This window comes from Astyanax mexicanus, chromosome 13 (assembly GCF_023375975.1).
Source record: "Astyanax mexicanus isolate ESR-SI-001 chromosome 13, AstMex3_surface, whole genome shotgun sequence".
Lineage (NCBI taxonomy): Eukaryota > Metazoa > Chordata > Actinopteri > Characiformes > Acestrorhamphidae > Astyanax > Astyanax mexicanus.
In genome coordinates this window covers 31,850,248-31,864,731 of record NC_064420.1, presented here as the reverse complement: position 1 = coordinate 31,864,731, position 14,484 = coordinate 31,850,248, and the positions used below count along the sequence as shown (strand labels likewise).

Below are 14,484 nucleotides of genomic sequence, written 5' to 3'. Positions count from 1 at the left end.
TTATTAGTTTTCACACATCTCACACACTGTATCTGCTGTTTCTCTTTCATCTGCCTGGCGCTCATATTGTAATCCCATACATAATTGTGCAGTTTTTCAGTGTTTTCTGTCGTATTTTGCGGCTAGCGCGAGCGCTTTACACAAGAACTAACGCCACGAACCACGAGGTGCCGCGCGCTCGGCACAACACCGCCCGCTGTATAACTCCGCTGTACAACAGCGCTTATAAATAAATTAAACACGAAAATGAGGGTATTCTATCAGTAATTTCAGTTCGTTTTAGTTAGTTTTATAAACACAAAATACAGTTCGAGATAGTTATGTTTTTTCCTTTTAATTACCGTTTTTATTAGATTCAGTTAACACAAATGTTTTTTCACTTTCAGTTTTCGCTATTTCGTTCGCTTTAGTGAACAATAATAATTGGTTACTTAGCAACATTGTGATTATCACACCAGAGCTTTATATAAAATAAAAATAGGAGCCCGATTTCGGGTCGGTCCTCGGGTCAGGTGGGATTTGGGCAGAGAATCTAAGCTCTAAAAGAGAAAGCAGCAGCACCACAAAAACCGGAGCAGCTAAAAAGAGCTTAACGTCCTTAATTCGGAACTTGGCCTGTCCACGGCAATCACTGAATTGATTAGAGCACGCAAATCGTCACAATTGTGCCTCACTTCACCACGCCAACCCACAGGCACAGCGGCCAGAAGCTCAAGTTCACCGGACAGAGGAGGGGTTAACCAGGGCAAAGCGAAGTAAAAAAAAAAGTTAATAGAGCGGCTAAAGTAACGTGCAGTAACGGGGTGTTGGAAATGGTAACGGCGTTATAGTTACAGTCATAGTAATTAGTTAGATTACTCGTTACTGAAAAAAGTAACGGCGTTACTCCCAACACTGCTCACACACACACACTCAAAAGCAGCCTACGCTCTTTTCTTTGTCCACACAGCCCACACTGACCTTAAACTAGCGAGTCATGCATATCATTTTGAGGGAATGGAAAAACAGAGTGAGTCACAAACCACATTTAGGCTCGTCAGAAGACAGATACAATGATACCTGGCCTATCTAGCTTTTTAGCATCATTACAGACCTTTTTTTTTTAAACAGGCTTCCTTCAGGTTTCTGTGAGTTCATTTTAGACCTGAATTCTTCCTTTTTAGCACCATTCTCAGCTGGTCAGTGTCAAATTGCATGATGGTGATATTTCTCTGCCTTGACCCACAGTCACTATCTGGATGGTCCTCTTGCATAGTTTGCAGCAGTTTCATATTGATTACTGTGGACCACCTGCAATCAACTGTGAAAATCACTGTTATGGAGCCAAATCTCATTGAAAACACAATTTACCATGTTTTTTTTAACTACAAGCAGCCAAATTTACTCCAGTGGCGTTACTTTGGTGACTGAGGCAGAAGATATCCACTGATGTATTTGGCATGCAGGTAATGGGCAAACAAGGCCATTTCCTGCCTGCAGTTATCATGGGATTTGTAGTTTAATTACCATGTGCCAACACCGCTAGCTCAAAGAAACACAAAGAACACTGAACTAAATTCCTATTAGAATACACTTCCTGGAAATTAATAAAAAAAAAAAAAAAAAAAAAAACATTTAAGACTTGACTAAATTAAATGTAAGAACTTGGATAGAAACCTTTTTTTAAATAAGTTTATCTTTTTCTTTTTTCTTATTTAAATTTTTACTTTATTTATTTTATTTCTTTATTTAATTATTACTTTTTGATTCTAATGTTTTATATTTTGATTCTTATGTTCTTAGTTCATTATTGTTCATTTTATAATTTCTTATCATTCGTATAATTTTACTTTACTTTCTACATAAAATGGCACCACTAATACAAGTTCTATCTCAGTTTTTGCTAGTAGGAACTAGGAACTTTAATTTCAGACATACGTTATGACATATCCTTACTGTAATATTGAATAGTCATAAGTTACAATGTCACAATAATATTATGCAACCCAACCGCCCATACTTCCTCCAAAACAAGACAAGCCAATGCATTCATCTTTTTCCATTTTTGATTCACACACAAAACTAGACAGTCAAACTACCTTTAAATTTAAAGGTACTTTTTATTTTAAAGTTACTTTTTATTTGTAAGTGAAAGTCAACAAACGAAATATCTATTTTTTGTTTAGCATCCGAAATGCTATGGGTAACTCTGGATGAATGAAAGACTCTGAAATCAAACGAAATCAACAAACCGTCCATCAATCATCAAGGGCTGGACTCAAATTCATTCCGAAAATCTTAGTAAAAAAGTGAAAAAATAGGCTTATGTAATTTCCTTCCTCCAATTTAATCATGGCAACTCATAGGGCCCTATTTAAGCGATCTATAGGCGAACCGTCAACTACACACCATGCAGACTGATTCAGGGCATGTCAGTATGTCTTTGCTATCATAACGACTGGATAAGTATGCCTTGTGCAGCTCAAAAGGCATGAACTCTTAATTTTCTTAATTAATCATGGGTGTGTTTTGAGCGTAATGCGATAAACCAATCATGTCACTTGCCATTCCCTGTAAGAGTCAGGTGCCTCCGAGGCTGCCGCTATTGCTATTTTAATGGCACAGCTACCTGAATAACTGACCTACTTATTTACACTGTGTTGACTGCTGTTTTGTTTGTATTCACTCAGTGGCACACCTGTGTTTTTCTGTTGCCAAGATAGCAATATGCCATGACATTTACGTGATCACACCTCACCTCCAGACCACCACACCCACTGGCGTAGATATATTTATATGCACCGTTGCTATTTATATGACACAAGTGGGAGGAAGGCATGAAAAAAAAATTATGGTTGGCGGGGTGTAAGATAGCAATGAGCATTGCATGTAAGATAGTGCCCATAACGTTTCTCAGTAGTGTTTATGGATCCCCACAAGCCTGTATGCCTTAGTAAATTATGCGACATCACATATGGATGTGCCATCGTGGATTATCTGTGAAAACTGAAAGAGCTGCAAGTGCCGCATCATGGTACCAGTAGTGACAAGGACACTAGAAAAACACAAAACTAGGATAAGGAGAGTGACCACCTGCTAAAACATTCCCTTTTTTGGGGAAGGGGGATTTCTTGCTGTTCCCTCATTGTTGCACCTGTTGTACCATATTTTTCACCTATAAAGTGCACTTAAAATCCTTTAATTTTCCTAAAAATCGTCAGTGAGCTTTATAATCCAGTGTGTCTTATGTATGAATTTTATCAGGCAGGTTGTAAAGAGCAGTAAAGCTACTTTAATGAAATACAGTTTTATACAGGAGTTTCAGTTTAGTTTCTCCAGCACCGAGACTGGAGCAGCATTAGCCTTAGCCGCTAACCGTGCTAAGCGTTAACTCTTTGGCTGTCCAGAGGCGGGTATTATCAGCCTCTTACACTGGCTAGCACTGCTGGAAGAGCATTAGCATTAGCCACTAAACGCATTAAGCACTAGCCTTTTTGCTAGTAATACTTCAGTATTATTGGACTAGCACTACCGGTTAGCTGCTAATGCTGCTGCACCCAGCGTTACTGGAAATATGGAAATCTAAGCTTACAGTAAATAAACGGAAGCGCTTTTATTATATTAAAAATCTGTGTAGGTTAACGAAGAAAGGTTTTTTTAAGAATTACAGTTTTGTTCACGTAACTTAGCTTAGCTTTATTAGCTGAATTAGAAGGAAAGCATGGCAAATACCCCTGTTCCTTACTAGTGTTGCATAATGCGCCTCACAATCCAATGCGCCTTATAGTGCGGAAAAAAATACGGTAACTTTCATTTGTTTGCTCACTGGGAAGATTGTAATCCCTACAATTTAATAGACTTTGTGTTATACTGTGATGCATAAGTTGCCTTATTTTTTTGGACAGTGTATTTATGGCATGTTTGCTGTTTATTTGTTGTCTGAACACTTACCTATGTACACTGGTGCGTAGCTGGACTTGACGTTCTCGTCCAGGTAGGTGACCCCGAGAGTGTACAGAGGCGTGGCTCCGACACCATGAAGGAACTGACCCAGCATGAAGACGAAGCGATACGCAGACAGACCACTCCCCTCACTGTCCCCACACGCTGCCGTGTGATTGGCTGAGCACAGTCCCGTATGCTCCTGTATTTTCACCAGATAGGGTGGTGTAGTGAAGTGTGGTAGTGCGAACACCAGCGAGCCTATAGCCATGATCAGCACCCCCCAGCCCAGCCAGCGAGGCTTATGACCAGTGCCTCCGAAGTAGCTCACAAACGCCAGACACAAACAGGCCGCGATGTCGTAAGAACTAGCGATGAGTCCAGCCTGCAAAAACAACAGGAGGAATATTAGATAGTCCTAAAAAAAGAAGCACTACAAGCACTACTGGCCTTCTGGATTATACATGCATTTCTATTTACTCCAGAGCTGAGTCACGCTCTGAGTTCTGAACTCACCACTGAAATCTTCACTGACCTGATATCTATAAATACTTTATCTGTAGATATATTTACTGTGTAATTTAGGGCTTGACGATAGGGCAATTAATCTTATTGCAAAATTATTAACAACCATAATTAAAAAGGCCTTTCCTAGTGATTCATTTTAAGTGCAAATAGATTTCGGAACCTCGCAGAAAGAATCACTCTAAGTTAAATCTGTATTAAATAATTTTAACACTGAGCAAAACTACAAAATCTAACTATCTGCAATTACTGGGATAAACGGCTTATGTCTAAATAAGTCCAAGCATAAGTCCAAGCACCAGCTGTTCAACAGCAATAATAATTTTAATAATAAAAATAATATTAAGTTTTCTAAGAAAAATGGAACAAATATATTTAACATATGTTATCGTAACCAAAACTAATTTGCCAGAAATGTACCTGAACACAACTCATTTTGATATATTCACAAGCACCACTGCTATTTAAATGACGCAGGTAGAAGGTGTAAAAATAGATTTAGGATATGATAGAAAATCAGATTTGGCAACCAAAGCAAATCTGCTGAAAAAAAAATCCTCAGTTTTCAGAAAAATAATCAATTGTAATAACTGAGAAAATGTTTTACATGTAACTTATATATATTACAAAAAAAAAAAAAAAAAATTACTTTCAATTTAGAACCAAACACAATACATGACCCACAAAATGTGTAATAAATGCTTAAATGCATTTTTATGCAATTATATTTTCAATATATTTGTGGTATAAAATGGCCTTAAAATGTTCTGACCGCATAACTTTACTTTTATTCAGATTTTCGGAATAATTTTAATGGATTTTCCTTAATATTGATTCAATCACAATATAGTTCTGAAAAAAAATTAAAAGAACACTTCAGTTTATGAATCAGTTTCTCTGATTTTGCTATTTATAGGTATACGTTTGAGTAATTATAGTTATTCTATAAACTACAGACAACATTTCTCCCAAATTCCAAATCAAAATATTGTCATTTAGAGCATTTATTTGCAGAAAATGAGAAATGGCTGAAATAAAAAAAAGAGGCAGAGCTTTCAGACCTCAAACAATGCAAAGAAAACAAGTTTAGATTCATAAAGTTTTAAGAGTTCAGAAATCAATATTTGGTGGATTAACCCTGGTTTTTAATCACAGTTTTCATGCATCTTGGCATGTTCTCCTCCACCAGTCTTACACACTGCTTTTGGATAACTTTATGCCGCTCCTGGTACAAAAATTCAAGCAGGTCAGCTTGGTTTGATTTGCTTGTGATCATCCATCTTCCTCCTGATTATATCCCAGAGGATTTTAATTTGGTAAAATCAAAGAAATTCACATATTTTCAGTGGTCTCTTATTTTTTTCCAAAGCTGTATATTACCTTGTTTATAGGAATAGGAATGAAAACACAGACCTGGTAGCTGCGCAGGTCGAAGCGTCTCTCGATGGAGGTGATGACAGTGTTAATGAAGCCGTTGATGATCATGCCCTGGAGGAAGGATGCTATACAGAGGAAAAACAGCACCCAGCGTGGGGTGTTGAAGGTCTGAATGAGGTTGGGGGTTAGTGCCCCCCATCCGCACAGGTTCTCAGAGTCCGAGGGCACGAACTTCATCCCTAACGCAGGGTCTAAAAGTCCAGTCCCGTTTTTGGTGGTCTTGATGGGAGCGTCTCTGATTGGACTGCTCGGGATGGAGCAGATGGGCGTATCGCCCTGAGACCCGTCCGGGCTGGGTGTGTCCACACTGGGGGCCAGAGGGCCACCCTGCAGGTCCAGGAGCTCCTGCTTGGAGCTGAAGGAAGTGTCATTGTTTAACAGATGGGGCATGGCCCCGATAGGGGCTGTCAGAGTCGGGTAGAGGAGAGGGTCACCTGAACGTCTTCGTGTTGCTGCTGCTGCTGATGATGCTGTTGTGGTTGGCTGGATTCTAGCTATCTCACACTGGTGATCTCTGCCTGAAGAAGCTGCAGATCAAACATCCATAACTACACTAAATCCAGAGAAGAAGACGTCCAAGTGCTCTGAAGGCAAAGAGATGTCATTCTGAAACAGATACAAGACACTGGATTACAAAAAGAGGAAGACACCCACATGCATCTTTAGACGCTTGATTACTCAGCTGTGTTACCTCATGACCTGGAGTTGAGAGACAGCAGAAGAACAATTGATACTTCAGAGGAACACAGAGAGTAGTGTTCTGCTTCACTCTCTAAATAACAGGGATGGGTTCAAGTATTTAAAATACAGAAATATGTATTTTAAAATTTGTTAACTACCCTAGGAGATGTTAGTTTTATGTTTTATATATACAGTACTGTAGCACATATGATTTGAATAGATGTAAATAAACATACATATAGTAAAACGCAACAAGGAATTCTCATTTTTAACTAAGTATTTTATATCCTGTGAGCCAAGCTAAAGAACAAAGAATAGTTCCAGATTTCTCCTGGATGCTCTCACCCAGCATATGTATATGTTCAGTTCCGTCTGCAGCTCACCTGATTTACCAAATTTACCAATTTAACTTACCAAACCAGGTGTTATGATATGATGAGAACTAGAAATAACTCTATTAAACTCAGATGAGGAGAGATTAAGAGATGTTTTAAGGAAAACAGAGCTGTAAAAGCTCTACTTTTTGTAAAATTGCTGTTTGTATTTATTGTAATGCTGTTTTAATAGTGTTTTACTGAGCTAATAAACACTTACTGCACAGATAAGAAGCTTTTTCTTTACTGAAATTCCCACAGGTGCCTAAAACATGGTAATGTTAGGCAGATGTTAAATATTCTAGGTAATATTAGTTAGATGTTAACTATTCTAGGTAATGCTTGGTAGATGTTCACTCTTCTAGCTAATATTAGGTAGACGTTAATTACGCTGTGTGATGTTATGTAGATGTTAATTATTCTAGGTGATGCTTCGTAGATGTTAACTATTCTAGGTAAAGTTAGGTAGATGTTAGCTATTCTACAATATGTTAGGTAGATTTTAAATATTATGTTTGATGTTATGTAGATGTTAACTTTTGTAGGTTATGTTATGTAGATATTAACTATTCTAGGTAATGTTAGGTCGATGTTAACTATTTTGTGTGTTGTTAGGTAGATGTTAACTATTCTAGGTAATATTAGGTAGATTTCAAATATTATGTTTGATGTTATGTAGATGTTAACTTTTGTAGGTAATGTTATGTAGATATTAACTATTCTAGGTAATGTTTGGTAGATGTTAAATATTTTGTGGGATGTTAGGTAGATGTTAACTATGATAGGTAATGTTAGTTAGATGTTAACTATTCCACATGATGATAAGTAGATGTTAACTATTCTGTGTAATGTTAGGTAGATGTTAACTACCCTATTTGATTTCAGCTAGATATTTTACTAATTAAGGTAATGTAGCTAGATGGTAGGTATCCTAGTTGATGTTTGAAAGATGTTAACTATTCTTGGTAATATTAGGTAGATTTTAAATATTATGTTTGATGTTATGTAGATGTTAATTATTCTAGGTAATGTTAGGTAGATGTTTATGATTTTAGGTAATGTTAGGCAGACACTAATTATTCTGTGTGATGTTAGGTAGATGTTAACTATTATAGGTAATGTTAGTCAGATGTTAACTATTCCACGTGATGATAAGTAGATGTTAACTATTCTGTGTAATGTTAGGTAGATGTTAACTACCCTATTTGATTTCAGCTAGATATTTTACTAATTAAGGTAATGTAGCTAGATGGTAGGTATCCTAGTTGATGTTTGAAAGATGTTAACTATTCTATGTAATATTAGGTAGATTTTAAATATTATGTTCGATGTTATGTAGATGTTAATTATTCTAGGTAATGTAAGGTAGATGTTTATGATTTTAGGTAATGTTAGGCAGACACTAATTATTCTGTGTGATGTTAGGTAGATGTTAACTATTATAGGTAATGTTAGTCAGATGTTAACTATTCCATGTGATGATAAGTAGATGTTAACTATTCTGTGTAATGTTAGGTAGATGTTAACTACCCTATTTGATTTCAGCTAGATATTTTACTAATTAAGGTAATGTAGCTAGATGGTAGGTATCCTAGTTGATGTTTGAAAGATGTTAACTATTCTAGGTAATATTAGGTAGATTTTAAATATTATGTTTGATGTTATGTAGATGTTAATTATTCTAGGTAATGTTAGGTAGATGTTAACTACCCTATTTGATTTCAGCTAGATATTTTACTAATTAAGGTAATGTAGCTAGATGGTAGGTATCCTAGTTGATGTTTGGAAGATGTTAATTATTCTAGGTAATTAGGTAGATGTTAAATATTATGTTTAATGTTATGTAAATGTTAATTATTCTAGGTAATGTTAGGTAGATGTTTACGATTTTAGGTAATGTTAGGCAGACACTAATTATTCTGTGTGATGTTAGGTAGATGTTAACTATTCTAGGTAATGATAAGTAGATGTTAACTATAATGTGACGTCTCTCCTGTGTGATGTTAGGTAAATGTTAACTATTCTAGGTAATGTTATGTAGATGTTAACTATTCTGTGTGATATCAGCTTGATGTGATTTGATATCAGCTAGATGTTCTACTATTTGAGGTAATGTAAAGCAGACTTTACATTGATCATGTTCTGGGTTAACTGATTTTAGGGAGTTAGAATGGGCACATTATGTAAAACAGCACTGTTCTCGCTTCTCTTCTCAGTGTCTGTGTGGAAGATCTCAGCAGGTGCTGCTGTCTCTGTTGTGCAGGCCAGGCCGAGGGAACAGCCCCGGAGCAGGGATTAGTTCTGCGTGCCATCAACAGTCTCAGAGCAGCTGCCCTGAACTAACCACTACCACGCTCCGGCCAACTGTAAACAGCACGACTGCCCTGCCTCATGGCACCCAAACAAGAATGCAAATAATAATATTAATAAAATGATTAAAGAATAAGAAAATCCATATTGTGATAATAACAGTATTCTGTCTGTTTAGTTTGTATTTGTATTGTTATTTACAGCTGTATTTTCCTATAACTCGGTAACTGTCTTCAGAGATTCTACACTAAAATATCTCCAAATAAACAACTTTTTAGAGTGAAAGCTAGTTATTTGAGACTAGGGCTGCTGCAGATGTAAGATGTGGAATTGGAACCATTATTGGTGATGTGTCTAACGTTAACACCAGAGCAAGTTTATTCGTCCGATATCTAATGCATTAATTACGTCAATATCAGACCCAATCCCGATTTTGTGTATCTCTATGAGATTTTCGGCATTTTGGTAAAGTAATAACATAATTTAGTATGTAATAACATAAAAGAGAAGAAAGCGAGAAAGGTAAAAATATCACATACTGAACTGTACATACTGTAGCATATCAAATTTCACCATGTGGCCTCAGTTGCTCGATCCTGATGCTTTTTTGTGGTGTACAACATCAGAAAAATTTGACCGTTTTTGACGCAACAGGCCACCCAACTCCTGGTACAAGCAGTGGTCATCTCACGCCTCGACTACTGCAATGCCGTACTAACTGGCCTCCCGGCCTGTGTAGTAAAACCATTCCAAATGATCCAGAATGCAGCAGCACGTCTGGTCTTCAACTAGCCAAAACGGGCACATGTCACCCCACTGCTCATTGAGCTCCATTGGCTACCAGTTGATGCTCGCATCAAATTCAAAACTCTCACAATCGCCTACAAGGTGATGTCAGAACAGGCTCCTTCCTACCTGCACTCGCTCCTGAAGGCTTACGCTACCTCCCGGCCGCTGCGCTCCTCCAATGAACGTCGCCTCGCTTTGCCAAACAAACATTCACACAAAGCAATCCAGACTGTTCTCATACAGAGTTCCCCAATGGTGGAACAAACTACCTTCCACTACCAGAGCAGGATAATCTCTCGCTATCTTTAATAAACTCCTGAAGACAGAGCTCTTCAAAGAGCACTTACTCTCCTAACACCTCTAACTACTAACAAACTAACTACTTCTAACCTCTTTTTCTTCTTCCCCTCCTTCACTCCTCTATCCTATTGTTTCCCTTTGACCTCCTTTAAGCCCTGTCTAAAGATGTTTTTACCTTTAACTTCTATTACTTTTGTACTTCACTATTTTAAGTCACTTTGAACAAAAGCGTCTGCCAAATGTAATGTAATGTAAATTGTATTATGGCTACCATGCAACATATGTAGTAGCTTGTGACTACAGCAATAGCTCAGGATACTGCAATGCATAAGTTGTATTTTTGAAATTGCATTATATTCATGATAAATGATCTAATAATCTATAGTTTGTAAATTATTTTACCTTATGGGTACAGAATCACTTAGAATCTAAAGTATTATAAATATTAGGGTTGCACAGAAAATTCGGCAAACAAAAGTTAATATAATAATTTTATACTGAACAAGACTGTGCTTTGTTAGTTTGTCTTCTGGTAAAACATATTTTGGCCTGTTTAACACTTTTTTTGTTTACTTCATAATTTCATATGCGTTCCTCCATAATTTCAAAGTCTTCAATATTAATATACAAAGTACGAAATAATAAAAATAAAGAAAAAAGATTACATGAGATGGTGGGTGTCTACTTTTTTGAATGGTACTGTCATTATAATGATCTAACAATATAATTCAAATGATGGTTTGAAATGTTGCTCAAATATAAACATCTGTCAAAAAAATTATCTAAGGAAATTACTGAGATATACACTACCGTTCAAAAGTTTGGGGTCACTCAAACAATTTTGTGTTTTCCATGAAAAGTCACACTTATGACTTATTCATTTTGTGAAATGAATAGAAAATAGAGTCAAGACATTGACAAGGTTAGAAATAATGATTTGTATTTGAAATAACATTGTTTTTACATCAAACTTTGCTTTCATCAAAGAATCCTCCATTTGCAGCAATTACAGCATTGCATACCTTTGGCATTCTGGCTGTTAATTTGTTGAGGTAAGCTGGAGAAATTGCACCCCACGCTTCTAGAAGCAGCTCCCACAAGTTGGATTGGTTGGATGGGCACTTCTGGCGTACCATACGGTCAAGCTGCTCCCACAACAGCTCAATGGGGTTCAGATCTGGTGACTGCGCTGGCCACTCCATTACCAATAGAATACCAGCTGCCTGCTTCTGCTGTAAATAGTTCTTGCACAATTTGGAGGTGTGTTTAGGGTCATTGTCCTGTTGTAGGACGAAATTGGCTCCGATCAGGCACTGTCCACTGGGTATGGCATGGCGTTGCAAAATGGAGTGATAGCCTTCCTTATTCAGAATCCCTTTTACCCTGTACAAATCTCCCACCTTACCAGCACCAAAGCAACCCCAGACCATCACATTACCTCCACCATGCTTAACAGATGGCGTCAGGCATTCTTCCAGCATCTTTTCATTTGTTCTGCGTCTCACAAACGTTCTTCTTTGTGATCCAAACACCTCAAACTTGGATTCATCCGTCCACAACACTTTTTTCCAGTCTTCCTCTGTCCAATGTCTGTGTTCTTTTGCCCATCTTAATCTTTTTCTTTTATTAGCCAGTCTCAGATATGGCTTTTTCTTTGCCACTCTGCCCTGAAGCCCAAAATCCCGCAGCCGCCTCTTCACTGTAGATGTTGACACTGGTGTTTTGCGGGTACTATTTAATGAAGATGCCAGTTGGGGACCTGTGAGGCGTCTGTTTCTCAAACTAGAGACTCTAATGTACTTATCTTCTTGCTTAGTTGTGCAACGCGGCCTCCCACTTCTTTTTCTACTCTGGTTAGAGCCTGTTTGTGCTGTCCTCTGAAGGGAGTAGTACACACCGTTTTTAGGAAATCTTCAATTTCTTAGCAATTTCTCGCATGGAATAGCCTTCATTTCTAAGAACAAGAATATACTGTCAAGTTTCAGATGAAAGTTCTCTTTTTCTGGCCATTTTGAGCGTTTAATTGACTCCAGAAACTCAATCTGCTCAAAGGAAGATCAGTTGTGTAGCTTCTGTAATGAGCTAGACTGTTTTCAGGTGTGTGAACATGATTGCACAAGGGTTTTCTAATCATCAATTAGCCTTCTGAGCCAATGAGCAAACACATTGTACCATTAGAACACTGGAGTGATAGTTGCTGGAAATGGGCCTCTATACACCTATGTAGATATTGCACCAAAACCTTTGCAGCTAGAATAGTCATTTACCACATTAGCAATGTACAGAGTGTATTTGTTTAAAGTTAAGACTAGTTTAAAGTTTTCTTCATTGAAAAGTACAGTGCTTTTCCTTCAAAAATAAGGACGTTTCAATGTGACCCCAAACTTTTGAACGGTAGTGTAAGTGCAAACTTACTTCTTGCCCATTTGTCGTTAATAAAGTTTAAATCAGACACAGGAAAAGAAGTTGTTCCAGATTTTACAGTTCTATATATATGTGGGAAAGATCCGGATTACTGCTTTTTTTAGAAATGTAACTTTACGTTGTTACTCCACAAGTTCACTATAGACTCTCACGCACACACACACACACACACACACACACACACACACCATTTCCTCTTTCCAAGTTGCATTATGATAAAAAGGCAATATATGGATCTACACTGGCCTTTATTTTCCTCAATTTCAGCTCTTAGTTAAACTCATTAAATCAGCTTATTAAAATATGATGATTTAAAAAGCATCAAAACTTCACTTTATCATAATATATATATATATATATATATATATATATATATATATATTTTTCTTGCTTTTTATTTCTTATTTTTTTATACAGTTGTTTCAATAATAGTAATTTAAAATTAATTTAAAAAAACGTAAATGCACAACTTGGGTGTTCTTTCTTTTCTTTTTTTTTCTTTTTTTACTGCAATGCCAAAGTATCGGATCAGAATTAAGTATCGGCAGACACTCAAATCAAATGACTCGGATTTGGGAGTGAAAAAAAAAAAAAGATTTTTGATTGATTTTATATTTTGCGCAATATATTTTCTCTTTCTTGACAGGGAATCAAAATTCAAACTGAGATGCAGACTTAAATTGATCAACAGATAAACTCGTATACTTAGATATACTCTATATACATTTAAGCTTAAAAACAGTAATTACCTCAGTATTCAACTCTTGGTTTAAAAGCTCCAAATATTTGAAGAAAAAAGATGGAATAAACAGTTACGCAAATCAAGATCAGCGGAACATCATTTTACTGTCTCACAAACTTCACGACAGTAACTGTGAATGGAATAAACAGCGATGCAAATAACGAGAGAGATATAAATAACGCGAAAGTATATTTGAATGTGCTAGAACTCACACAAGTACAGACAGGCAGGAGAGACACCCATGCAAATGAATGTCAGACATTAAGAGGAAGTGAAAGGTCTGTGGTCAGACTTCAGAGACGGCCACCGGCTTGAAGACACTGTATCAACCCTATCACCTCAGAGCAGAGCAAAGTGCACAGGGAGGACACCTGATCTGAGGATTAATGAGAAGTATCAATGAGTGATAATGAGTGGGATTCAACAGTTTCTCACGCTAACACACCCTGCTATTAAAAGCAAGCAGCTTCAGGAATTTCTATAATGAGTTCATAAAAGAACCTCCCAGGAACCTCCTCAAAAGCTCAGAGGAAGCTGTTACACAATATGCTTTTGAAGTAAAAAAAAACTGTACACTAAAATAGAAATATTACACGAAACGATTTAGCAACAGTACAGTCAGAGTCATGCAGTCATTTACACTTACATTCCTTTCAGTGTTGACAGAGTGAGAAGGGCTTTACGATACTGAAATATAATTAAATTGCAACATATAGTTATACTATCAGTCAAAAGTTTGAATGCATATTACATTCAGTGGTCTTTTATCATTTTAAAATGTTCTGCATTGTAGATTAATATTAAAGTCATCCAAACTATGAAAAAACTATCAAAAAAGTCTTAAACAAAGCAGAATATGGTCTCGAGAACTTTGAATGTATGTTCAAGTGCAGTTGCAAAGATCATCAAACGTTATGATGAAACTGGCTCTCATCAGGACCAGCTCAGAAAAGGTTGCAATGGATAGGTTAATCAGAGTTA

At 36.8% G+C, this 14,484-nt stretch overlaps 1 protein-coding gene across 2 annotated transcripts in view; it reads right to left on the bottom strand.

Annotated features, from left to right (window-relative positions):
• Nucleotides 1-14,484, bottom strand: part of slco4a1 (solute carrier organic anion transporter family, member 4A1) — a 59,498-nt gene that overhangs the window by 20,896 nt on the left and 24,118 nt on the right. For both annotated transcript variants that reach the window (XM_022677345.2, XM_022677346.2), the window contains 2 exons: nucleotides 5,860-6,489; nucleotides 3,931-4,306 (listed from right to left, as the gene is read on the bottom strand). In XM_022677345.2, coding sequence (XP_022533066.2) covers nucleotides 3,931-4,306; nucleotides 5,860-6,273 — 790 coding nt within the window. In that variant the 5' untranslated portion in view covers nucleotides 6,274-6,489. The remainder of the gene's footprint in view (nucleotides 1-3,930; nucleotides 4,307-5,859; nucleotides 6,490-14,484) is intronic.